We start from the raw sequence: 25,158 nt of genomic DNA, 5'->3' as shown, positions 1-25,158 counted from the left end.
AGCTCAGTTCAGAAATGCCTAAAACTTAAGACACATTGCCAGTAAAATACCCAAAATACCCAAAAACCACTCAAACCAGCACAAAATCTGTTTGTCCTGAAGATACAGCAATCACCTCAGTGATACAGGTAGAGATCTCTCATTAACCTCTTTTTAGTGTCAGTTTTACATGCTGAAGAATCAGCACAAATCACTGTGGAATTTGGTTATTGCACTTTGTGCTTATTTAAGGAAAAAGAAATTTACCACTTGTAAAAAACAAATTAAGTAGCAAAACGGCTGCTTTTTCATCTCAATACACTTCTGCTCCACCTTATGGGAAGGGGAACTGGCTGTACCTGTGCCTGGCAAGTCCCACTTTCTCTGAGGGGTGAAGCTCTCCAGAGAAAGGAAGTGCAAACATCCAGCCCTGGTAAAACATCCAGCCCAAAGGACCCAAAACTGTATAGTGTTTGAATTCCTTTTGCATAGAAACAGAGGGAAACTGCTTTTATTTGCATGAAGTTACTTTGGCATTTTTCCCCCATTTATTTACAGCTAAAAGCTGTGTACTTTTCTTTACCTAGAGGTAAATAAGGGTAACAGGTATGAAATGCCATTAAGCCATCTTTTTTCGTTTCTTTTGGTTGCCAATATCATCAAATCAGTGCCTGAATATATACCAAGGGAGATCTGAAATGCATGTTTCTCAAGCTGAAAAAAATCTCAATGACATAAAAACTCAAACCAAATGCTAAGTACTAAATTAAAGTGTGAAGCAAACTACTTTAAGAACAAGATTCCCAACATCGATTCACAAAACATAGTTTAGCAGGAAGTTAAACCACACATTTAGAGTCCCAGGTAGCTTCTCCACACTCAGAGCTAAAGATTCAACATGAGGAGATTTAAAATCTTCCTACATGCTGAGATTCAGGATTCTAATTGCTCTGTGGAGGCACATTCCCCTCTCCAGAGCACTGCCCCCTGATAAACATGCTGAGCAAACTTGCACCAATCACATAATGAGAGCTCCCCCCCGCCAACACCTTTTAAACTTGTTTCTATTGCAAGCTGTTTCATGCTATCTCAAAAATACTGGGAAATAACAGTAGCATGTAGTTCTCCACCCCGAGCTGAAGTAAGAGGTCATAGAAAAGGCTTCTCATTGCCATTTCCTAGCAATTCCCTGTCATTTCAATACGCAAGGTTAAATTACTCCAGAAGCCTCCCTACGGGGCTCCCATTGTTTGTCAGTCAAGGCTAGGACACAATGGAGCTCATTCATGTGCACAGCAAACAAGCAGCTCAGGGCTCACGATCAGCATACAGTCTCATTTTGGTTCTTCTGCAAACAGTTTGTAGAAAGATGGCATTTCAAATAAACTATGTCAATTTTTCCAAGCTTCAATGCATTCCCAGTACAAACTACTTAGTAGTGAGTCTGGGCAAAAATTAAGACAATTTGAGAGCAATATGAAGAATCACCCCCAAAACCACTCACTCATTAGGACTGCTCCTGAAAAACATCTGCTTGCTACAACCACATGCAAAAAAGATTATGTTTTAATAGTTAGAGAAATACACATTCAAAAAAGGTCACAAGAGCTGATTCTTCCCAAGGACAGTCATACCATGCTTTTGTTTCCAGAGTACCACTAAGTGTTCAGCCTCAGAGCTTGTACAAGTATGGGGTACAGACACCAGAGTTCCAAAGTGCACTTAAGGCCATTTACTTCGTATCTTCTGGTTAAGAACCCAAGAGGTTTAGGGTTTGGGGTTTTCTTTTGTTTTGCTTTTCAACATGTTAGAAATAGAAAGACCAAACTCAGTATGACAGAAGTCCAATGCTGCTGCTAACTGGAGAGACACAAGCCTCACGCACCTCTTCATTGTTTCGCCTTTTCTACTTCGAAACTTGCCAGAGCAAAGACTTTGTCTCCTGATCCTATTAAAGGGGAAAAAACATTTTCAGTAGCATTAGTAGAAATTGTGAATTTCCTTATATACAATTTCAATCAAGCAAAATATGTGAGATCAAAAGAAATCAAACCTATATTTTGAAAAGTAGAACACTTGAACTAATTTAAAATAGAGAGCGAGATGCTGGCTTGACAGGCCTGAAATCAGCCACGTTAAATTGATGGTTAACTGAGATGGAGTTAACCATCAGTGGGGCTGATAACCCCACTGATGCTTTGGCTACTGCTGAGTAGTGCTGGCACAGCATCAAGGCAGTCTCACCCCCAAAAGCCAATAGGCTGGGGATGGGCAAGATAATAAATCTTTTGATTTTCCTTTGCTTCTGTTCACAGTCGTTGCTTTTCTTCACTATCCTGCATTTACATTAACCCATAAGGTTTTATTCCTGGTTTCTCTCCGTCCTGCTGAAAAGGGGGAATCGGAATGCAGCTTGGTGGACAGCCAAGGTGAGCCCACCACACAGTGAGCTTCTAAGCACCCTTTTGAACAAAAGGGTTCTCACCTTGCTTTACACTGTCAGGAAGAGAAGTACTTAAAGGTAGGTCACAAAGACAGCAATTTTGTACCCTGACCTAGTCTGGCATGTTCCTGTCATTCATCATTCTTTCATCACTGTTCTAACTGCAATGCTAGAATGAATTGTTGTGCTTATTTAGTGCATATAACAACTGAATTTTTGGCCTCGTCAGTATGATTAGAGTTATGACAATCTTGGCAAGAGGAGTAAAACTCCATTCTGAAAATGTGCCTGTAATTCTAGTCATCTTGCTCATTTCTCTTCATCAAGCAAAGGAAAATGCTTTCCTGAAGTCATTAATGCAGCAAGGATCTGTGTAAGAGAGTATCTCTGCTTAAGACAGACCATTCACGCCTTCAGCATTACAGGCAGCACCTGGCATTTTATGGACATTTGGCACTGGATTTATTTGCTGCATTACCTTTTCCGCAGGGATAGCGTATCAGAGTTTCATAGTTTATAAAACAAAAATGGACATCAAAATTTAATGGCATGATCTTCTGTTCCTGTTTTCTTTTTCATTGGGGAATCACAGGTATTGCTATTAATCAGTGTTTGATGAGGCAAAGAAATGGGAGTTATGGGAATAAAAACTTACCAAGGTCAGTGGAGACTTTCTCAAACTGGCTCAGGGCTGCACCAGCATTTGCTGACAAGAATGTCTCATCATCTGGAGTGAGCTAAATCAAAAAAGGCCACAGCTGTGAACTTGGTACCTTAACTGTGCATATTCCCACCGCTGCAAATCCCACCGTCTACATGATCGTACACATGAACTACCACAGGTTAGAGCAATTGTCAGTTTGCAGGTTTTTAAATGGCAGCGTTATCAAGCATATTAAAAGCCAAAGTAAAAATATAAACCTCCCCTACCACTGAATGTCTTCTCCATGGTGCCTGTCAGCCCAGGAAGGACAGCATACGCAACACCAGACACACCTCTACGGGCTCCACTGTTTCAAGATGACCTCCAGTAATAATTTTTGATTAAAGGATCACATTCTAACTCTGCCCCAAAACCACGCAAAGGATGTCGATTACTTTTGTGTCATGTGGTCAATACAGGAATGAGCTAAGATCTAAGCTCACTTCATACCATGTACTGAGGAAAGCCAAACTGCAGCCACCACCAGCTTTGACCGTGTTAAGAGTCCATGACCTAGAAATGGTTCTCTTCCTTTAAAGGGACACTTGCACATGCATATTTTGCTTTTACGTATATGCTCAATGCCTCGTGACAAGATGCCCATAAAATATTTACAATAATGAAGTAGTAACCTACATTTGGCAGGTTCAGATATTCTAAGTTAAATGAAGAAGTTTTAAGTAGTGTCAGATACATATCCTTATTCATGCAAAGGACAAGTGTGTCAAACTGTTCACAAGTGTGTGTATGTCAGTTTGTTTATGAAAAATATAGAAATCAGGTACAGGCATTCAGAATGATGTTGGAATGAAGAGAAAAGCACCAGCTCCCTGCCTCTGCTGGGCTTTGAAAGCAAGCTACAAACTACTTAACATTTCCCAGGCTTGTGCAGACAAACACGTAACATTTACCATCAGTGGTCACATTCAAACAGATGTGGAACTCCTATCCTAGCAAGTCCTCTGTGAAGTAGGTTACTGATAGTTTCAAAAGATAAAGAGGTTGTGTCAAAGTGCGGTGAAGTGGCTTATCTGAAGCAATCCAAGAAACTCATGCCAAGAGGATTAGGTATCTTCACACATTCAGTTCACAATCTTAACTAGCCTTTTAACCTATTTGCTAATATCACCTACTTGGAATACAGCTCCTTTACATACTGCACTTGATCTTTTCCATTACATTCCCTCATTTCCTACAAAAGTTTTAAGTACAGACATATACAGCAACCTGTTCTCTTCACATACCATCAACAAGAGTGACAACAACTCTTCCTCCCTCTAGTGGTAACAACAAGGGATTGTTCTGCCACCGAGGTACTCATCGGGGAAGCAATCAGTTCATCACTCACCTTTCCAATTTATTTACCTTACACCAAGAGGTAGGTATAATCACCAACACAAAATTAAGCTCAATGTATTCAAAAGTCTCATATAGTGCCTGCCAGGTGGATGGGTGGCAGTTAGTCAGTAAAGCACTTGTTTTGTCTTTTATGAATACCATCAACTTGTACCAGCTTCCATGTGATTCACTCATACGACCCACCAAAGAAAGTACTTTTAAGTACAAACAGCCTTATATAAATGTACAATACTCTGTGATACCTGTTCAGCAGCGAGTGCTTCAGAAAGCCTAGCATTAAAATAGATGATTTATACACCACAGAAACTGCATTTTATCATTTGCTCATGAACTGAAGTCGTGATTTCTTATTTTAATGATTTCAAATTCCTCTTCAACATATATCTAGACATCTCTATTCACCTAACTCATACCACAAGCTTACCTTCTCACCAAGCTTTCTGAGAGCAGTCAGAATTTCCACTTTCTGCTGTGTGTATAGGTCTCGTCCCAACTTTCCAACCATTAAGTCCCGGTCCATCTGTATACCAGGGCAAGGAAATAAGTCAGATTACATGAGCATCCCCCAGTTTCACTCAAGGCAACAGCATGAGAAATGCACCAGCCTGTAAGGTCATCTGTAAGCATTATACCTGCACTGTTGTCCCTGTTACCTCGATAAATATTTAAAACTGAATACATTCTGAAAGAGAAGCTCTCTTCTGATGCTGTGACCAAGTTTTCTAACACACTTGGTGCTCTCCATGCAATCAGTATATATTTAAATCAGTTAGTCTAGCTCAAAGAAACAGTAAAACAGAAACATTCACCTCTGCCAACCTTGTCCTCAATTGCCTTGGTTGTTTCTTTGCAAACATTCTAATCACTTCTGGAGTTTTAAATGCTTGGCTGATAGCTGCTTGAATTGCCTGCAAGGGAAAGAGCAAGACTGATCAGTATTAATCACAGTCACAAGCTACAGTTGCATGATGATGGCAGGAAAGCATCATTAGTATCCTCTGCAACATTCGACACAGAGAGCTCTTCTTTTTCATAATCATAGAAATGAGATGGAAAATAAATATATGACCTTTATGCAGGGCTTGAAAAATGCACTAATTAGTGCAACTCTAGGGAGAAAGAGCTGTGAAACTTTTCATTACAGACCAGGTTCTAATTTCTAATCATTTCAAACATCTTCCTGATATTAGCACATCACAAGAGGATGTGCTACGCTATCTTTAGCAGTTCTAATGCTCACACTGATGATTACAGCTCTTCTAAAGGTAAGCAGAATGCAAATGATGAGGCAAATCTCCCACTGCGACTCAAAATCCTCTACAGAGTATCAAAACTATTATGATTAGATCTCACTACAGTTATGTTTGGACAAATCATGATCTCTCTGGAAACAAAACCCTAAACCACAGGGCTCAGAAGGAACAAACAGTGCTCTAATTAAACATTCCAAAGGAGAGAAAATAGATCAAAAGTTTGGAAAAATGACATAAAAGAAGCTCAATTCACTGAAAAAAAATAAAGTCACAGTCACTCCTACAACCTTTACTTTTTGACTGGTGCAGATCTGAAACACAAATCAGCAGTAAAAGCACAAGTAATGCTGTCTCTATGCTTTCTAACAAGCAGGCATGAACTTTGTTTTTCATGATGTAACTTGTCCTGGGTTGTCCCTCACACCTTTAGTATTAATTTGTACTATTTTATGTTATTTTCTAATCTTAAGGGTTGGATTTATTTAGTCCCTGCAATTTCCCACAGTTTTTTCTATAGTGTTATGGTTATAATTCTACATTTTTTTCCTTTTAAAATGAACAGACCTTTCAAACTTTTCATATGGATGCATATATTAAATAATAAAAATATTAGATACCTAGAGCTAGTTGTCACATGTGCCTCTCTAGTAATTATAATGAGCCACTTGCATCTATGTTGTGTTTCACTGAGTCCAGGCAGAAGATGGAAGACATCATCCTTACCAGTTGCATCCCACTGAGCTCATCCACCAAAGTCATATCTCCAGACATAATCTTCTTCAGGGAGTCATTGATCTCACTCAGCTGTTCCAAAGTTTCTTTTTTGGTCTCTTCATACTCATCTGCATCCAGCTCCTCTCTAAAGAGGATCCAACAAGGCACATTTATTCACAGGATTAAACCCGAGATGTAACATGGAGAAAAGGACATCAGGTAATACCACGAGCTTGCTTCCTCAGACAGCAATGAAAACATTCACATCACTTCAGATCATCCTGCTCCAGCCCTCTTAGGTATTATTTAGCTAATGCACATGTAGTTTTCTTGGCTGTCCGCCACCTCCCAGCCACCCATGCACGTGTATTGTTTGCATGAAGTCACCTGTATGAAGAAGGCCCTGAGAACTACAAGATACTCAACACTTGGTGCAGTATTTAAAAGGGTATTTTGGATCTCAACAAAAATATGCAGTGAGACTGTCTTGCTCAAAGCTATAGTGAATGCATCTCCTCAACCCAAGCCCATCAAGTTACTCAGGAATAACAGATACTTCTGTCTAAACCTTGCCCAAAAGAACGGCACTACCAACCCTTAGCAGTTATAATTATCTTGGAAAAAACCAGGTACTGCTTGGACACAAATCACAGAAAATGTTAGACCAAAAAACCCACACAAACCCAGATTGAAACATCCATAATTATAAAACAAACAAACAAAAAAGACACAAGAGCTATTTGTTAACTGCTATTAAAAAAGCCCATATGAAAACTGCATATTCTGTGAAGACCTGTTAGAATTTAAAAAGTCCCACTGACTCTCAGTAAAAACAGCAACAAGTATTTCTGCCCACACTTCCCTCAAGGAGATGCTAAACAGAATAATCTTAATAATAAAAAACGGGTCTTAAACTTATTTTTACTACCAAACACAAACATTTTAAAATGTTTACCTCATTATCAAAATATAAAGCCACAGCAAAACAGAAAATAAAACAAAACCCCACAAGTTTTGAAAGGTACCAATTTCTGCTGCCAACCACTTAAGGAGAAAGATCACCACATAAGAGGAAAGAATCCGTGTTTCTTACCTACATTCATCCAGATCTTGAAGCTGCTGCATTAACCTATCCAACTGCTCTTCCAAGTTTTGTTTGAGCTTACTCGTCTCTGTTGCTCCTCTTGAAGCCATTTTCTGTTTTCAGGTGAAAATTCCAAGCTGTTACATGACACTCCTAGGAGAAAGAACGTTGTTGTGTACCAACAACTCAAACATTATTTTGATGGAATGTCTAATCAACACATTTGGGAGATTCTTGCAGTGGAAATACAAGGGTGTTCGGCTGGGTCTACAGGACTGTTATCTCAGTAGCAAGAATCAAATAACCACAGTGCATAAAACCAAACCTGTTTCAAACCAAGCATCAATTACTGAAACGCAGAGGCCCCACTCTATGAACAGATTTTACTGTTCAGCAGCCCCTTGGGAAACTGTTTAAGAGACAACAACCCAGATGCAGGTGTCTGAAAAGGGCAAACGCCTTCGAATCACAGGCTGTGGAAAACGAGCGCTCTGGAGAAGATCTGTTTCTGACCTATGTTTCTCCGAGTATCTAACAGGAGCAGTCCCCACGGGACACCTGTCGTGGTCCTTGGTCCAGCGAGGTCTGAGGGTCTGCATCAAGGCCAGCGGCGCCGGTAGCCACACAAGAAAGAGAGGAGCCAACAGGGCTGGGGGAGGACCGAGAAGGAGGAATCTCAGCGCTACCCGAGCCCTGCCCGCCTCCCCTCAAGGCCAGGCTCCCGCACGGTTCTTCCTCTTTCGCGCCCGGCGGCCGCGGGGACGAGTCCGCGCCGGACTCGCTCCTGCGGGCAGAGCCACAGGCCAAGGAAGGAAGCCGCTACCGGTCACCTCGGAGCCACACAACCCCTACCCGGGCCCCCCGCGCCTCACCTGGGGCAGGCCGCGGCAGGCGGGACCGATAGCACGGGCGCAACGCAAACCCCGGCGGAGCGGGCCTCGTCCGACAAGCGCCGCTTCCGGAGCGGCGGAGCCAATCGGAGCGCGCCGCCGTCGCACTCGAGCCAATCAGAGCGCGCCGCCGCCGCACTCGAGCCAATCGGAGAGCGCCGCTACCGCACCGCCCGGTGCGGCCCCTCTGCGCGGAGCTGCCGGCGCGGCCGCGGGCGGTAAGCGGGGTCAGCGGGGACGGCGGCGGGGTCGGGGCAATACCGCGTGTAAGGCGCTGGTGGCGCGGAGCTGCGGGGAGGAACGGACGGAAAGCGGGAGCGGTTGGCGTGGAGAGCTTCCAGCAGCAGCAGCCTGCGCGCTGCTAAGTCGATGTGCTTAAATTCTACAGCCATATAAACATGTTTAATAACGATTTACCTCCGAAATACCAAGGAGATTGACCAAAGTATGCTTATAATTAGCTGCTTATCCACAAAAGCCAACAGGCTGGGGTTCTGTACCATCCCCAAACCTACTGCTGGATGGTTTACGTGGATGGTTTTTAGGGCAAAATACTTGTTCAACTCAGCTAAGCACCAAGACTGCAAGTGGTACACACATAAGCATGATGAGATAGTATATAAGCACAGGAGTACATCAGAGGGCACCTCATTTTTCCTTGTGAAGAAGGGAAAATGACCCGGGATGCCCCACATGCATGGAGAATCAGTGAAGACCACTTTCATTTAGTATTTAGCATAAGATAGTGTTAATTATTTCAAGACTGTTCTCAGCTGTGGCACTAAATGCCTATACAGATCTCTGTATAGCAGAAACTGGACTCTAGTTTGAATCTCGTACTCAAACTGTGATAACTAGATTTGTGTCAGGCAGTGCCAAATCACACTTAATTCATCAAAACTACTCATGTTACTATACAATAAGAAGAGGCATAGCTTCAAGCAGTGGCTGGGACTCAGTCACCACTGGGACCTTGTCCTTTTCTCCCAGGGAATGTGCAAATTGCATAGCTTTTCCCCAGAAGTTAGAGCTACATGAAGGTTATTCCACCAAAAGCAGATCCCAGCTCTGACAGAGCTGTGTTAGTTATGAGGATGACATAACATCGTGTATGATAATGTGAAACCAGAGGAGGTCACTGAACAGAGGAGGTCACTGTGAATGAGGAGCCTGAGGCTGTGGGCAAGCTACTAAATCATGTTTGTAACTTCTATGTAGATATGAAGCGCTACAAGATGAGTTCATGATACGGTAATTGCCTGTTTCTGAAGAGTCTGTAGCAGCATCAGAAAGGACACCTGGCCAATGCCAGAAAAGGCACTACAGATTTCCAGCTCAAATTTTCTACTCTTTTTGCCCTTACTTTTTTAAGGAAAAAACCAACCCTCTTCAGATTTGCAGCATGAGCCACTTTCTTTAGAAAGTGGGGCTTTAGACAAAGGCAAATCTAACTCCTTTCCCTGTCTGTTCCCATAGTAACTCTCCTAGCCTGTGCCCCACGAAGGCTGCACTCCAAGGAACGCCAACACTTCAAATGCCAAACTACTCTGCAGTAATAAAGAATATTTCTAAGGTCTGTAAAACTTGAAAGCCCAGAAAAGTGCTAACACCTGCAAAACATGAAGCCTTGCAAGACTCTTTCATGCAAGGGCTGTTTGATGTTGGGTCATAGTAGCTGGTACAAGGTTAGCTGTGATGACATCTTACTGCTGTGGTGGCTGCGAACATCACTCAGCCTCTTTGTAAAGGAGATAGAACGTGAGGGTGACCTTGTGGGATTTTTCCAGGCTGTGGTCTTGCTGTAGAAACAACAGCAGACTATTCATGCTCAACAGAGACGTCTCGGACATCTCACAAACAGCCACAGCAGGAGGATGGCCTGTAATATATTCCAGTTTTCATTTGTGTAGGGCCAGTCTAAAGGAAGCTCTCTGGACAAGCCAGAATATACTCATGAAAGAACACCGAGAAGCAAAAATCCATGTCGTGCGAGGAGAAATGAAAAAGTAGTGAAATTTTCTTATTTTCACCAATTCTTAAGCAGCTTTCTGAAAGCAAAGTTCAAAGTTGGATCAGTGCTGTTGTATTTAAAAAAAAAAGGAAAGAAAAGCTGGTATTTAACTGCAGCTTTTACTAAACTTAAAATTCAGTGTTTTTTATCATCTGTTCCACTGGTACACCTGCCACTTACTTTCTGGAACACAAAGTAGATTGGATGTTTCCATGTTTAGGCCAGAGCACTCTCTCCCCACATACCATGAACATGTAATATCTAAATAAATCCCAAATGAAGACCTGCTAACCCTCCTCTCCTCTGGAATTTAATGTTACATTTACAGATTTTGCTGGAAAGACTCACTGCAGCTTAGAGTAGCAGCACTGGGAACTGTGACAGGTTCTTCTTCCATCTCCTCTTTCCCCCAAGCACTAGAAGTAACAAAGTTGATTGGCATTGGCATCTTAAATAACCAGCAAAGTTCTAATCAAGTTTGGCCTGCAATCAGGACAAATTATCTCTACTCATGAAGGTTTTGTGCATGAGCTGCTCTTCTGCTGTCCTCTCTTTTGGCAAGCAGCCTGTTTTCAGTAATTTCAGTTTTAAGATGTTTCTTTTTGCATATAGGAGGGAATTGCAGCTGCAAGTACATACGTCTTCTTCCTAGCACACTTACTTTCCTCTACATTCTTGATTTCTAAAGCCCCGCAGAAGAATTATCCTCCTTTCAGCAACAAAGTGCCACTGTTGTCTCAGCTCCTGGCTTTGTAGCTCTATCCTGGGATAACCAGAAAGAACTAGAAGCCATGGTTTTAGTCTCAGAAACTGGATCATGCAGTATCACACAGACAATCACAGGCCAGATGTTGATGGAAGGAAAAGACAGTGTTCAATCTGATCTTGAACTCTTATGCTTATTGGCAGCACAAATAAGTACTAATAACTTTTTCAAATCCCATCTCTTCTTGTAGCAGCTGGAAACTAGCACTAGCATTCCCCACTTGACTCTGCAGCTGTGAGAAATAGCTATGGAAGACCCCGAGAAGAAGACTGAAGTAGTACTGCTGGCCTGCGGGTCCTTCAACCCCATTACCAACATGCACCTACGGCTATTTGAGCTAGCTAAAGACTACTTCCATGAAACAGGTAGGATGGTAATTTAGCATTCAGAACAGCTGTAGTAACTATTTTTGGAAACAGATATTGAAGCTAGTATGTGTGTGTGTATCATACAAAATCATGTAGGCCAAATACATGAGACAGCCTTATAGATCTGTTGCTTATTAATTTAATGAATTTTATAGTTTTTTCTTTATTAAAATATGTCTTTCTAATATGTTTTACTATATATTTAATTGTGCTGCCTTGCACACTGGCAGAAGTGTACTGTACTTTTCCACTGGACTAGCTGTCAGAGCTGGCCCTGGTGTTTTTAAGAGGTTGCAGTGAGTAATAGTTTAAATACAATACAGTGGAAGTAACATCTGCTCAACCACTTTTCATGTTCTAATGTTACGTGTTTTTTCCACAGGAAGATACAAAGTCACCAAAGGAATAATCTCACCAGTTGGTGATGCGTATAAGAAGAAAGGTCTGATCAGTGCAGATCACCGAGTAGCTATGGCAAAACTAGCTACAAAAAACTCTGATTGGGTGGAAGTTGATGATTGGGAAAGCAGCCAGAATGAGTGGTTGGAAACACTAAAAGTTTTAAGGTATTCTTCAGCCAAACCCTAAAAAGTCTCAAGAGCCTATAGAAGGAAAAGCAGTGGTGTTAGCTCTAAGTTAGAATAATAGCAGGTTAAGCCCAAATCATATGAATAGACTTGGGAAATCCAGAAGTACTATTTATATGACCATTGTAAATGAAAGATTACACCATTAGTCCTAAACATACAGAAAATGAACCTGTCATAGTATTTTAAGATATATTGTTTCTTTGGCTTAAATCAGTTTTTGTGCTGAAAAGGTATTCACAAGGAAGGATAAAAGACTAGAACGGGGTAGACACATGCTGTGCAAGCTTCCCTCGTTTGATTCTGATTGTGCTCTGCTGCCCATTTCTGTATTTCAGGGCTGGCATGAGAACTGTCTGAAGGAGTATCTTTTTTGAGTTTGAGGTTTTTTTACTCTTTCAGTCACTGAGGTTCTTTTGAAAATGAATTGTTATTAAAAAAGGAAATAACCAACCTTGTAGTAGTTGCTTTGAAATCTTTCCACTTTGACTATCTTATGATCCAGTTCTCTCAAGTCCCTGTTCCAGTAGATGGGTTCTTGGATGTGAAAGTTCTGCAGGAGGAAGCAGCGACAGATCATTGAGTAGACCATACTCTTGCCTTTATTCTCCTGCATCTTTAAAATACCTAAAATACATCTGTTTTGCAGGTACCATCAACAAAAGCTTTTATCTCCTGATCCCACAAACAGCCTGCAGAATGCTATACCTGTAACAAAGGCAGGACGGAAGAGGAAGCAAGAACCAAATAGGCATGAGCCCATTAAAAAGAAAAATCAGAGTCCAGATATAAAAAGTTAAGTCTGTTTGGAAATTAAATGCTTAACAATACTTGCTATTTCAAGGGAGTTGTGCTGATGAGTAGCTTTTTTTAATGCTAGTTGTTGGTTCTGATTTCTCTTTGATCCTACAACATACAGCAGTAAGCTTTGTAAGAAGATAACTTTAACGGTAAAATGTATAGCACTTTCAGAGGCTATTTTCCAGTCCTTTTGGATGAAGGGACTATCATAACTTTTTTTGGCCCAGAAAAATCCTGTATTAAGGCTACTTATTATAAATTATATACTCGGGAGTCTTTTTGTTTCATTCCATTCTCTCATATTAACCAAAGATTAAAGGTAGCCTAGAAATTAAATGTCCCCATCAAGTTAGCTAAAATCTGGTGGCCTAAACAAAGCCCCATTTCTCACTTATTTTTCTCTTTAAGGTGCCCCACAGCTTAAACTGCTTTGTGGAAGTGACATGCTGGAGTCTTTTGGGATCCCCAATCTGTGGAAGTTGGAGGACATCACTGAAATTGTGGAAACTCATGGCCTTGTATGCATCAGTAGAGCTGGCAACAACGTTCAGAAGTTCATCTATGAGTCTGATATTTTGTGGAGACATAAGAATAACATTCACCTTGTGGAAGAATGGATCACAAATGACATTTCCTCCACCAAGATTAGGAGAGCACTGCGGAGGGGCCAGAGCATTCGTTACCTAGTGCCTGATGCAGTTCAAGCATACATAGAAAAGCATAACCTGTATAGTCCAGAGAGTGAAGACAGGAATGCTGGGGTTGTCTTGGCTCCCTTACAGAAGAATGCAAGGGATTCCAAGAACTAACAACTAACAGGCACTATACAACATTCTGCTGTGAAAAAAGCGCCACAGTTTGGTACAGGAAAGCATGTTTTTTAAGGGTTAGGTTTTTTGTTTGTGTTTTTTTAAAGTAGAGAGCAGGCTAATTCTGTGGCTTTACTACACATGTAGTTGCTGTTGAGGTTTGGTGCACTCAATAATTGGACCTATATAATCTTTTTTAAATCCAGTCAGATTTTCACGTATAACGTGTCACAGTGCAGTGAACTCAATACAAGAATTCACACTTCCTTATGAAAATTACAGATTAACAAACCAACCAAAGAAGAATGTTTTGATTGGTTTTAACTCAGACCACTCTGAGTCTAATTCTTAACAACTTCCACTATTTCAAAATGTACTACTTACTGTCAGGAAATCTGTTTAATTTTTTAAGACATTGCCAACATGTACACCTCAAAGAAACTAGCTCAATGCTGGAAGGAAAAAAGTTACTCCTGGCTGAAGTGGTGCTAGATATACCATGCTTTGAGCTGCCTGCCTTTCAGATACACAGCCTGTTTGTCTGCTGTTGTGCAATTTGCTCTCAGAAATGCCTTGTGCTTTACTTCATTCATGTTTCCAAAGCTGTACTTTAAGCTCAGCAATGTTCTCATGGAAGGACAGACCCACTTGAGAAATTGGCTTGTGGCCATTGATTTAATGGCTAGAAATTAGCAATAATGTCATTGCACTGATTCTCAGACAGTTCTCCATTTATTTCAAATAATAAATGAGCTTTCACTTTTGAGCCAAATGTATATAGCCAGAATTTCTGTAACTGGAGTTGAAAAGAAATGGTAGGATATTAAGACTGTGAATAAATGAAATGGTTTTCTTTGCTAGAAATCTGGTTTTGAATCTATTGGTATATTGTCTGTATTACGTGAATATAAACTAGAGAAGCATTGTGGATGTCATGATGATAGAATTCTAACTCCCTTTATTTGCTGTCATCCCTTTTGTGTTTTGATTACGTGTCTTATAAAAAATGTCAAGGTTTCCAAGATGCTCCCTAATGGGTCAACAGCTTTTTCATACAATCTCCACAAGATGACTGTTCACATTTTTCAGATCACCAAATCCAATGGGAGATTCTTGGGGCAGGAAACCTAGAACCAGGGACATGTTCTAAGAACATAACTGTGACAACCTGTCATCCTCCTCCCCTGGGCAGAGGATCCTCAAAGAACTGAGGGAGCAGTCTTGGCATCTCTAGGAGCTTAGTTGGAGTGTGGAAGCCAGAAGCAAAACACAGAACATCACAGGCAGTCCTGGGTCCTGTGAGGCTCTCATAAAACCCAGGAGGGGAGTCAAGACACTATTGGGAAAACCTGTAACCCCTAGTGGAGCTAGCAGCGGGCATGCAGACCTGGAGCCCCACATGAAATTCTGCACAATTACCATACACTAGAACATCTGTGTTCTAGCTCTGACCTGTAGAGATGGCTGTCTACAGAGAATTAACAGGGAGACTGGCATAATATCAGATCACAACTTAGAAGTGCATCTGTAGCTGCACTGTGACAGAAAATACCATCAAGGATTATTTTGTTTTGTTTTTCTTGATGATTCCTGCATCAAATGCACCCAGCCATTTGTCCCCTAGAGTTGAGGCAAGCTTACACTGTCCTTTCATAATGAGGCTGGGTTTGTTTATCATCAGTAGTAATAAAGGTACTGAAAGGTAAATCATGCCCCCTGCAACACCTTAGCAATCAAACTGCCGTAACTGGTTGAAGATAACGACATTATTGATGGTGTGTAGGAAAGCATGAGATCCACTTTTCTCACTTGCTTGCTGTCTGTCTTTATGACTGACAAGAATAGAGGGCAAGAAAGATTTATTTTCAGCACTCAAGTCAACCAGTGTGCTTCTGAATAACTTCAGAGCACATCTTTCTAATAAGAAAGCACCCGATTGATGTGGTCACTTTTGAGAGTAAAACTGCACTTTAAGTCTAGGTTTATTCTCCTAAATAATGATGTTGTTGTGTGTTGGTGCACATTGTGTAATTGTAGAGAAACTGCAAATTTAGTAGGATGTTTTATAAAGCTTGGGTCTTCAAACAATTACATTTCACTGGGTTTTAATGTAGTTATGTGTGATGGGTCTTTCAATAAAATAAATTGCATGTCATACGCTAATTTTAGTCATGCTGTTATTAACCAAATCTGATGTCTGACGACTATGTGATTTTTAAGTAGGTAGAATGGTGTCAGTACAGTTTTGTATATACAAAACAGAACATTGTTCAAAAATAACACTGACTGCTGAATATTGATCTTTTATTTTACTCGTGGGATCCACAAACCTGCCTGTTAAGCACTGGAAGTAACCTTACACTGTGTTCAGTTATTAAAATCAGCATCACAGTGATCTGGCATATTCAAAAATGTTAGCTATGACTTTAAAGAGTGGACTAGATCTATAAGAGAATCTGTATACTTGAAAACGTCAAGTTTGTGAATAATCCAGTTCACTGAACTTCCTTATAAAAAAGTTATAATGCAAAATATATTATAAATACTGCAGTGGTATTAATAAATACTTCATCTACTTCTGAAATAAGGGCACAACCTTAATGGAATGTGTTAGATGCTCAATGCTGCACAGCAATGAAGGTGGAAGAAAATACTTTCCATAAACTGAAAACTGGGGACTTTAATGGAGACAGAAATAAACCATCCTGTGACAACCAGGGCACGTGTCAGTTCTTATGAAACATTCCATAGGCAATTCGTTGGCTGAGCCTTGAAATAGTAACCCTGGTAGCCTTTGTAAGTCTTAGTTTGAGATTAAGTACTGATCTCCAGAAAGAAGCACCATATGCCAGACAATCTGCATCATTTTAACTTTCAATTAAAATGTTACATCCAGGCTTTTACACAGGCCTCATTCAAGGACTGACTTCTCTTTACTTGGAAGAGTCATTGCAACAGTGCTTTACTACCATACTACTACTATACGCAGCATTTGTAATAACAAATTATGGGTGAAATGTTACTATTTGAGTCCAGGAAAACAGTAATTATCATTTGTCTGTGCTATTCCTAGCTTGGTATAGGATAGAGAACAATGTCCATCTGCAAACAGGAAACAAGCGTTGACGTCCTAATTTCCTACTAGCGGGATCTGTGAGTCATATAGGTCAAACTGTCAGCCCCCAAAATGTAGCTAAAGTTCATGGAAATGTAATTTTCTCTGCAAAACGTTATCGTTTTATTCAGCCTAACATGACTCAGTAAGCATATAAATGTTGTAGCTATAGGCGAGTTTCTTCATTCAAGATTCAGAATAGCAAATCCCCTTTTACTATGGTAGCAATACAGTTACGATTTCCCTTGCCCATCAATTTTGGGGTTTTATTTTAATGTAGCCTTCACTGTGGTGCTCATTGTTGTTCCATGTGACCACTTCAAACGTGGGATTAAACTAAAGCTCAGAGCATACGTGTGACTTGAGGAATTATTCTTTTCCCCATCTTACTGATGAGGAAACTGAGCTATGAAGTCATCTACCTGTCCTGTACTTGTCAAGTCTGGAGTGCCTACTTGTTCAGCATTATGAAATTTATATCTCTCACTTGGTAGGTTGTAACAATAAGGCATACAGCTTGCAAAATAACTACAGACGATTTGCAGGAGGCACAGCAAGAGATTGGAAAATTACGTATCCTCTCAAGGAAAAAAAAATCGTCCCCCCCCAATTTCTTATATATCCTTTCTGTTTGAAGTCAAGCATTCTTTATTCACTTTTCCAAACACTTTGCTGGGTCATCACTTAGGAGATTTCTTTCACTTCTTTGCTGAAGATAGAAGTCCGAAAATGAAGCTTACCTGCTGCATCCTGTGCTCGACTCCCTGTATGCGATATAGGATCTAATAATGCACCAGTGGGAATAACTTCTGTATCATCTTTCCTTTACTGTGTGTTTCAAGAATAAAAAAGCAAAGGGGGGAGGGTACATCTTCAATATACACAAGAGTAACTTTTGAATTTGTTACTGTTATTGGTTATTTTTAGGAGCAGAAAGTGGATTGCATGAAGAGGTATTTGTCCTCTTTCCCATCTAGGAAAACATAAATACAAAGCTGCAGAACTGGAAACAGAGCTCAGGCCTCTGGATCTGCTGTCTCATGCTTAACTGTTACACAGTTAAGCACACTTAACTTTCTGCCTGGTAAAGCATCTGAGAAAATAAAGAATTTTTAATGTATATATTCAACTAGGATATAACTAACAGCATTAAAGAAAATTAAAGAAATCAGAACACAAATAGGTAAACCATGGCATAGCAGAGCCGTGTTGAGAGTCACATCAGAGAATAACATACACAAACAGGATTTGTGTGTCACTTTTCTAAATAGTGATGCTGCCTACTAGTCACTCCAGACATAAACCAACAAGATAAAATGCTTGTCTCCATTACTGTGTCAGAGGTACTTCTTTAAAATTTGCTGATACAATACCACCCAGAGCTAAACAGTCAATCCCTGTCTGTTCAAATACAAAATACAGCATGTATTTCAGTGGGTAGATCACCTTTTCAACATGCATGTATATTTCAGATCATAAAGACTAATATACACACAGGGACTTTTAGTAATGACAAAATCTGTCCATGATTCCCTTTACAGTATGCAAGAGGGACCAGTTCCTCAAACCAGTTCTTGGTTAGCACTGCAACTCTTGGGCTATTAACATTTGCTCCACAGAAGGATTTCAGTAACTGTGAACTTTTCCCTCCAATGCAGCTACAGCTGATGTACACCCTCTTGCCTATTGGCTCAGCAGAAGACCCTTTCACTCCATTACTGAGGCTCCAGGATGTAATCCCACCCACAGTGTTCCTTACATAAGGCCTGGTTGGAAAACTATTTCTTCATTTTTGATTTTTGGCCAGAGGTCGACTGCATCTTCCCTTCCAGTCTCGCAATGCCTGTGGATTTCAATGGGACCTGGAACCTTGTCAGCAATGACAACTTTGAAGGTTATATGGTGGCCTTAGGTAGGTGCAAATACCTGATTCTATCCTTCCTGTAAGGGTCCTCTTGAATTTTAGTAGTCTGAGTTCTTCTAAAACCTAGATATTGCTGAAGCTTTTTTCTCTGATAACCAATGGAAGGAACATAATATGGAATGATAAAGGGACAGCATTAACTATACTTTATAACCTGTCACCCAAGTGTCAGGAATTTCTCAGCCTAATACTTGTTACGAGTAGAATGTTTTTATAGGTTTCACCAGAGACAGGGAAGAGCTTGCCCTATCCACTCACCTTCTCTTGCCTTGGAGCACAAACTTACAGAACCTATGTCTAGGGTTAATTAAATGTTAAGTAACAAAAAAAAGTTCTTGGGTATTTGGCACTTCCAGGCAGTTGTTTAGTTTAGTGTCATTTACTTTTAAACAGCTTACAAAATCCTCCTCTCATTACTGTGACTTGTTGATGAGTCTCTCTAACTGTCCCTTTTCTGAAGTGCTTGAAACTAACCTCTTAGCTTGCTTAGATCTCTTACAGACAGAGATTAACAGTGCTTTAACAGGGAACTAAAGTTGTTGGTACTTCATTAACTTTCTTGTACAAAGCTTACTACAGACAGGGACAGCAGGGAACCTTGAGTGCTGCCTTCCCTTTTCCCAGCCTCTCTCACCCCTTTCTGCCTTTTTGACTTGTGTAAACTGATGACCAGCAGTGTTCCTTGTTGGTTATTGTATACACAACTAGAATGAAATCTGTTCTGTGGCTGTATCTGTGCTGGGTGACACACTTAAGCAGGTTAGTTTATATCTTTAACATGGTGAAAGAACTATTCTCTGTTTCTAATCCTAATCAACAAGAAAAAGAAAGGTTGCTCTTACAATGAGAATTTATTCCTCAGTTTGAACACTAAGTAATATACTCCTAATGCTTTAATGTCTTCAAATGGAATAGGGATTGTCTGTTCCTTGATAATAAGCATTGTTAAGCTAAGTAAAGGGCTTCTTAAAATTAAATGTAAGTAACAATCTTGTGAAAAGTGCAATTTGTTTTCAGGATGTAATTGAAGGAACTTACTTAAGAGTAAAGGCAAAGAATCCTGTTGATGATTTACAACCTATCTTTAATTACTCCTGCTTGATTGCCAGTATACTGAATAAAACAAGGGCTGAAACCAATATTGTAGAGCTTGAATGAAAAGCTTTTCTGAAAGGGAAAGTAAAGTCAGGAGGCTAATATCAAATCAGCTGAGAAACTATAAAGTCATGGATAAGGACACGGCTATTACAAGCCTAGCCCTACCTTCAATTTAATACCTACCTCTAACATTTGTTAGAGGTAAGAGTAGATTTGTAAGTCGTTTGTACATAAACATTCTTACAACAATGTTAAGGCTTCCTGAGTATGGCTGTTGCCGATATTGAATTCAAACCCCTCTATGCTAAAAATAAACTGGTAACCATGTAAAAATATGACTGACAGATCCTGGCACTTCTACAATGCATAAGTAATCAAGCCTCACTCAAACACAGACTGCATAAGGAGTCATGTGGTTCCACACATGGTAGCTGAACCCATCCTGTCAAGTTCACAACCCCATCCTGCATAAAGTAAGAAACTTCTAATGGTCCTATAAAACACAAGTTTTAATCTAGGTGATGAAAACAACTAAATAAATATACATTTTACCATCCCCTTCCTGAGAACCTGACTTGGAGCATGCTATTCGGATGCAATGTAATGCAGTTGCCTGACAACTAGATGGCTGTTCCTCTAAAGAAATAAACATTCACTGGAGAAACAGAAAGTTCAGAAGCACTGCTTTAAACTCAGTATTACCAAGGACATCAGGACCATTACAGATAACCAGGAAATCTTTTGACAAATGTGATGTTTTCTAGTTGCACTTAAAACTCGTCAGTGGCAAGCAGCATGTTCTGAAAACAAGCCTGAGTAATTAATTTTATGACTGTCCTTCATTTTACCCTATTTAAGGTACAGGGTGAGAAGATTTCCTGCTAATTTGCTTAATGCCTTTCCTCTCTCAAAGAATGGGAATAGGAATTAACTACTCCCTTAATCTAAGCAGCTGGTAAGCATGAGACCAAGCTTAGGGTGACTGTGTGGGAAACTAACTCCCCCCAACTCCTAAAAGGACTCCTCGGATTTGAAGTCCTAGAAATCTTGCATAGGAATTGTGCAACAACCAAGTAAAGTGGTTTCCAAAGAGCAAAATGTATAAGAACATGACTCAAACCGTGTTAGCGTACAGCTTTAAACAAAAAAACCTCAAACAGGAACACTCAAACCACAAAACCTTGTGTAGCAGTAAGGTAAAACTATCTAAGAAATGCTTCTAGTAGTAATAAAGCCATTTTGACTGGCTGTCAAAATGGCTGCTGATAAATACAGCTCTGACCTTTTTGCCTCCTGCCCAAGGTATCGACTTTGCAACACGCAAGATAGCAAAAATGCTGAAGCCTCAGAAAGTTATCAAACAAGAGGGTGATTCATTTTATATCCATACCACTAGCACATTCAGAGATTATGTGCTTCAGTTCAAAGTTGGAGAAGAGTTTGAAGAAGATAATAAAGGCCTGGATAATAGAAGATGCAAGGTAAGACTGAATATATAAAATGAAGAGGCCATGACAAAATTAAGATGCTGTGATCAGTCCAGCTATTTGAGTGGAAATTGTTTCAGGAATACTAATTGTAATGGAGTGCAGAGGTGGGAGCCCGTGTTACAGGCATGGAGTTTCACTGTCCATTAGGAGTTGTATTTAGGTCCCCTTTTATCCAAGAAAAAAGGGCATTATCTGCGAGTATATTGCAGAAGTGAGACAAAGTAGTACAGAAACACTTTTTGTTTCCTCTTCCACAGACCCTAGTTACCTGGGAAAATGACAAACTTGTCTGTGTCCAGACTGGCGAGAAGAAGAATAGGGGCTGGACTCACTGGCTTGAAGGAGATGACCTCCACTTGGTATTTACTTCAGATTTCTACTGAATCTGTCTCTATATGACAAAAATAAGATCTATAATGTGGCAGGGTGTGCACAAGTGTACTTCTAACTTTGCAGTATTTGTAATGGATGGTACATAGAAAACACATTCTGCTTTGATTTTAGTTTAGGTGGAACAACTTCATTGTTTCAGTGTAATGTGAATTCAGAATGTTAATCATAACTTATTAGTATGGCAGCAGAGTGGTGGTCAGTAGTCATGGCAAAGGTTTTATATTCACTTTTAGATTAAGTTCCTTTGATTACTATGTACATCTATAATTTGGGTTTTGTTTGTAGGAGCTTCGTTGTGAGAATCAAGTATGTAGACAGGTCTTCAAGAGGGCATGAACACATATACTTGTTCCTATGTGGAGAGACAGCATCGTTGTGTCCAGCAGTGGTTTTATGGAGAAGAACTGATTCCTTGTACCTATTAAATAAATGCTGTGATGTCTCTGGCTCAGGAAGTAAGTCTGATGTTGCCAGTGTTTGATTTTTTGCTAATAAATGTCTAAAACCAAATTAATCTTCAGTACCTGACTTCTGAACATGTTTTCAGAGAAAAAACCAAAACCAATCCAAAATGTAAGTGGTATGGCTTGGGTCTCCAGTTAACTCAAAGTGTAAATCAAAACAAAAAAACCTGTCTGTTCTAAAGGTGTGTGCCAATATCAATCAAAATAGGTGGAATGGTGGTAAAGAAGTGAAGATAACAAAGACAGCAGACAAATGATACAGATTTATTATTCAAAATGTTTATCTTCAAGATTCATAGTAGTTAACTCCGTTTGTATCTTAAATGTGTAATGTAAGGTCCTGTATTGTTCTTTAGCTGCTTTGTTCTCAAAAATAATTAAGTTCAGCTTACCAGAGGAAACCAGCCTGTGATGAAATCTCAGAACAATGAAGATAGGTCTGAGTAATCCACACAGACTCCAGCCTGCAAAATAATTGAACTCTATAAGCACGTACATGCTGTGAAAACAATGCTGCTTTAGTCAAGATTTATCTGCATACATCTGTTCAATTAGGTTAAATGGCTTTCTTTTTGACCTTGTGTAATGCTGCATAGAGAAGTAGGCTTTCTTCTGCCTCATGTAAACACATGTAAGTGATCAGATCAACGTGGTAGTTACATGTGAAATGAGTCGCTGCATATTGTTGCTAGCCCTAACACTGCAGGGATTTTATCACTAATCAGAAGAAGAGAGTTTGATTAAATCTAGCTTAATCTTGGCTTAATTACTTTCTATTACAAAAACCTCTAAAGTAATCCCTGACATTTAAAAATATTAGTACCACTTTTCTGGGAATTCTTGTCACTTCCAAATTCTTAAAGCTACCACCAGAGGCAGACGCTACCACCAGAGGCAGACGACAGCATGTGATGAATCATGGAGGCCTTTTGGTTAGACTGACACATTTCCCCCCCCCCCCCGATTACTAGAGCCCTGTGTAAATTTAACCTAGCTTCCAAAACACAGAGAAAAGAGCTAGTACTCTTTATACGGTTAGGGAAATTTGGGGAACCAGGCATAAAATGCCTGGTGTTTATTCTATAGATCCTAACAGTGTTTTCCTTCTGAAACTGAGTAGTTTTCATTTATTTGAAAATGAAACTACTGTTCCCATGTTATTCCAATATAGATAACAAATTCATGCAGCAGACCTACTGTGTCACACTATCAGCAATACACAGCACCAGTAACACACACTTGGCTACCCCACTAGATGGCACCTCTGGAACGTATCGAGTCCTTATTTAAGTTCTAGAGGTTCCTAACAGCAGTATTTTAAGTGTTAAATATTGCAGATCCCCTCAAACCCCACAGCTTTTAAGATACGCATGAAAAGCAATACAGGAAGGCAACGATGACCTTAGGAACTCTGTTAGCGCAAAGAGAGACTCCAAGTAAACATCAGAAAAATGCAACCTTAGAAACCTGTGTGACTGGAAGTGCAATAATTCATTAGTAAGGCTGCTATTAGAAACTCTTTACTGTTAGAAATCCAGAAAAGTTATTATTAGCAGTGATATTACTTTCCTTCCTGCTTTAAACTGATTTGAAAGCAGGCAATGCTATGCAGAGCTTGCTTGAGGATGCTTTGGGGATCTTGAGGATGAGAGAAGGTCCTAGAGCGACAAAACTGCTTATCCTGATTTCATTTCTATGCAAACGAATTCACATGCGTTCATAAAATACAAATTAAACATGCTGAAATGGCAGGTGAAACAAGTAAGGGAGCAATCACATGCTCTGGACATGGGGGGAAAGACAAGACACTAAGTCAGCCTTTGCCAAGGTATGCACTTCAGCTATAGAACTGAAGGATGAGAACAAACCTCCCCAGAGGAACACCTGACGGGCTCTCCTCAAAGATGTTTCACTCCAATTACCTTACAATATTGCTTTGATGGTGAAACTTTTCCATGGCCACTGCTGACCATGGGTATTATGATGATTTTAAGGTATGCCAGCTGCATGTGAAAGTACTTTATAGAGGTGAACAGAAACATTGCCTTCTGGATTCTACAATCAAAAGAGATAATGGAAAACCAAAAGCACAGTCCACATGTATTATAATGGATCAGACAAGCAGAGCTGGAAGTAAGTATCCAATTAAAGCCAAAGCAGACCCCATTTTGTTCTCTAGAGCAGTTTCATTTCAAAGGAGAAAAGAGAAGGAAAAATTAATGTATCTCACAAAAATATAACTCTGTGGTATAATGAAACAACCGGGCACAGAAAAGCTTGGGTTTTTACAGAAGACAAGACAAAAAATACCTCAGGTTCAGACTACGCTTGGCTGAGGCCCACTGGAAGCCGAGTGCCTTCACTAGCACGTTACACGGGCTGCAATAATCAGACACAAAGTCTGTATTACCTCAATCACTCCTCACCAGGAATGGCCGCCGCTGCCCTCTTGTTTTGATGAATAATCCCCGCGCGGGGCAGGGGCCGCGGTGCGGGCGGGGGCCGGGGCCGGGGGGTGCGGGCCGGCGGGGGCAGCGGGGCAGCGGGGCAGCGGCTCCCCTGAGGCCGCGGCGGCAGCAGCCGAGGCGCGGAGGGCAGGCGGGGAGCGGGCCGGGGGCGGCGGTGGGGCTGGGGCCGGCGGTCGGTGGGCGAGGCGCGGCACGGCTGCCCCGGAGATGCCCTTGTGAGGCTCTCCGGAGGTGCAGAGGCGACAGGAGAGCGCTTCCTCGGAGCTGCCCCGCGGCGGGGCAGAGGAAAGCGCCCTCTCTCCGTTCACCATTAAGAGGAAGGCGATGGAGGAGCTGAGTGCGGATGAGGTGAGTCTGAGGGGCCCGGGGCCTCAGGGGGCGGCCGGGCCCTGCGGGTGAGGGCGGTGGGCTCTTCCTGGGCCCTTTTCCTGGCCCCAGG

At 40.8% G+C, this 25,158-nt stretch overlaps 4 protein-coding genes across 9 annotated transcripts in view; 3 read left to right on the top strand and 1 right to left on the bottom strand.

The window, feature by feature from the left end:
- Positions 1 to 1,527: 1,527 nt before the first annotated feature.
- On the bottom strand, positions 1,528 to 22,715 carry LZIC (leucine zipper and CTNNBIP1 domain containing). Of its 3 annotated transcripts, XM_057431822.1 has the most exons (8): positions 22,644 to 22,715; positions 12,612 to 12,710; positions 7,545 to 7,688; positions 6,461 to 6,596; positions 5,294 to 5,392; positions 4,909 to 5,004; positions 3,078 to 3,159; positions 1,528 to 1,927 (listed from the first exon to the last, which is right to left on the bottom strand). In XM_057431822.1, exons 3-8 carry the CDS (start codon positions 7,643 to 7,645, stop codon positions 1,869 to 1,871), a joined length of 573 nt encoding a protein of 190 aa, XP_057287805.1. In that variant the 5' UTR covers positions 7,646 to 7,688; positions 12,612 to 12,710; positions 22,644 to 22,715; the 3' UTR covers positions 1,528 to 1,868. The 3 variants fall into 3 exon arrangements, with proteins under 3 accessions (XP_057287805.1, XP_057287797.1, XP_057287814.1); XM_057431814.1 differs by lacking the exons at positions 12,612 to 12,710; positions 22,644 to 22,715 and adding an exon at positions 8,408 to 8,539; XM_057431831.1 differs by lacking the exons at positions 12,612 to 12,710; positions 22,644 to 22,715 and adding an exon at positions 8,408 to 8,513 and having other exon boundaries at positions 7,545 to 7,648.
- On the top strand, positions 8,566 to 13,982 carry NMNAT1 (nicotinamide nucleotide adenylyltransferase 1). The gene is made up of 5 exons (XM_057431801.1): positions 8,566 to 8,643; positions 11,393 to 11,567; positions 11,953 to 12,136; positions 12,807 to 12,952; positions 13,367 to 13,982. Exons 2-5 carry the CDS (start codon positions 11,450 to 11,452, stop codon positions 13,765 to 13,767), a joined length of 849 nt encoding a protein of 282 aa, XP_057287784.1. The 5' UTR covers positions 8,566 to 8,643; positions 11,393 to 11,449; the 3' UTR covers positions 13,768 to 13,982.
- Positions 18,669 to 22,246, top strand: RBP7 (retinol binding protein 7). The gene is made up of 4 exons (XM_057431844.1): positions 18,669 to 18,794; positions 21,207 to 21,385; positions 21,652 to 21,753; positions 22,073 to 22,246. The coding sequence occupies exons 1-4, from the start codon at positions 18,722 to 18,724 to the stop codon at positions 22,121 to 22,123; spliced, it is 405 nt and encodes a 134-aa protein (XP_057287827.1). The 5' UTR covers positions 18,669 to 18,721; the 3' UTR covers positions 22,124 to 22,246.
- Positions 22,716 to 24,872: 2,157 nt separating the features above from the next.
- Positions 24,873 to 25,158, top strand: part of UBE4B (ubiquitination factor E4B) — a 38,097-nt gene continuing 37,811 nt past the window's right edge. For all 4 annotated transcript variants that reach the window (XM_057431787.1, XM_057431779.1, XM_057431770.1 and 1 more), the window contains exon 1: positions 24,873 to 25,067. In XM_057431787.1, the coding sequence (XP_057287770.1) occupies positions 25,044 to 25,067 (24 nt within the window). In that variant the 5' untranslated portion in view covers positions 24,873 to 25,043. The remainder of the gene's footprint in view (positions 25,068 to 25,158) is intronic.

The sequence above is a fragment of the Pezoporus wallicus genome, unplaced genomic scaffold, assembly GCF_028554395.1.
Source record: "Pezoporus wallicus isolate ANWC-B61680 ecotype Strahan unplaced genomic scaffold, APGP_CSIRO_Pwel_v1 contig_8006, whole genome shotgun sequence".
Lineage (NCBI taxonomy): Eukaryota > Metazoa > Chordata > Aves > Psittaciformes > Psittacidae > Pezoporus > Pezoporus wallicus.
Note: the sequence above shows the minus strand (reverse complement) of the source record. Positions and strands in the feature narration are given on the sequence as shown.

Excerpts from the sequence above, each read along its gene's own strand:
- LZIC (XM_057431822.1), bottom strand. The coding sequence starts at position 7,645 with ATGGCTTCAAGAGGAGCAACAGAGACGAGTAAGCTCAAACAAAACTTG. Across the intron at positions 6,597-7,544 it reads CAAGATCTGGATGAATGTAG|AGAGGAGCTGGATGCAGATG; the intron begins GTAAGAAACACG and ends GATCCTCTTTAG. Across the intron at positions 5,393-6,460 it reads AGCTCAGTGGGATGCAACTG|GCAATTCAAGCAGCTATCAG; the intron begins GTAAGGATGATG and ends TTTCCCTTGCAG.
- RBP7 (XM_057431844.1), top strand. The coding sequence starts at position 18,722 with ATGCCTGTGGATTTCAATGGGACCTGGAACCTTGTCAGCAATGACAAC. Across the intron at positions 21,386-21,651 it reads TGGATAATAGAAGATGCAAG|ACCCTAGTTACCTGGGAAAA; the intron begins GTAAGACTGAAT and ends CCTCTTCCACAG. Across the intron at positions 21,754-22,072 it reads AAGGAGATGACCTCCACTTG|GAGCTTCGTTGTGAGAATCA; the intron begins GTATTTACTTCA and ends TTTTGTTTGTAG.
- NMNAT1 (XM_057431801.1), top strand. The coding sequence starts at position 11,450 with ATGGAAGACCCCGAGAAGAAGACTGAAGTAGTACTGCTGGCCTGCGGG. Across the intron at positions 11,568-11,952 it reads AGACTACTTCCATGAAACAG|GAAGATACAAAGTCACCAAA; the intron begins GTAGGATGGTAA and ends TTTTTTCCACAG. Across the intron at positions 12,953-13,366 it reads TCAGAGTCCAGATATAAAAA|GTGCCCCACAGCTTAAACTG; the intron begins GTTAAGTCTGTT and ends TTTCTCTTTAAG.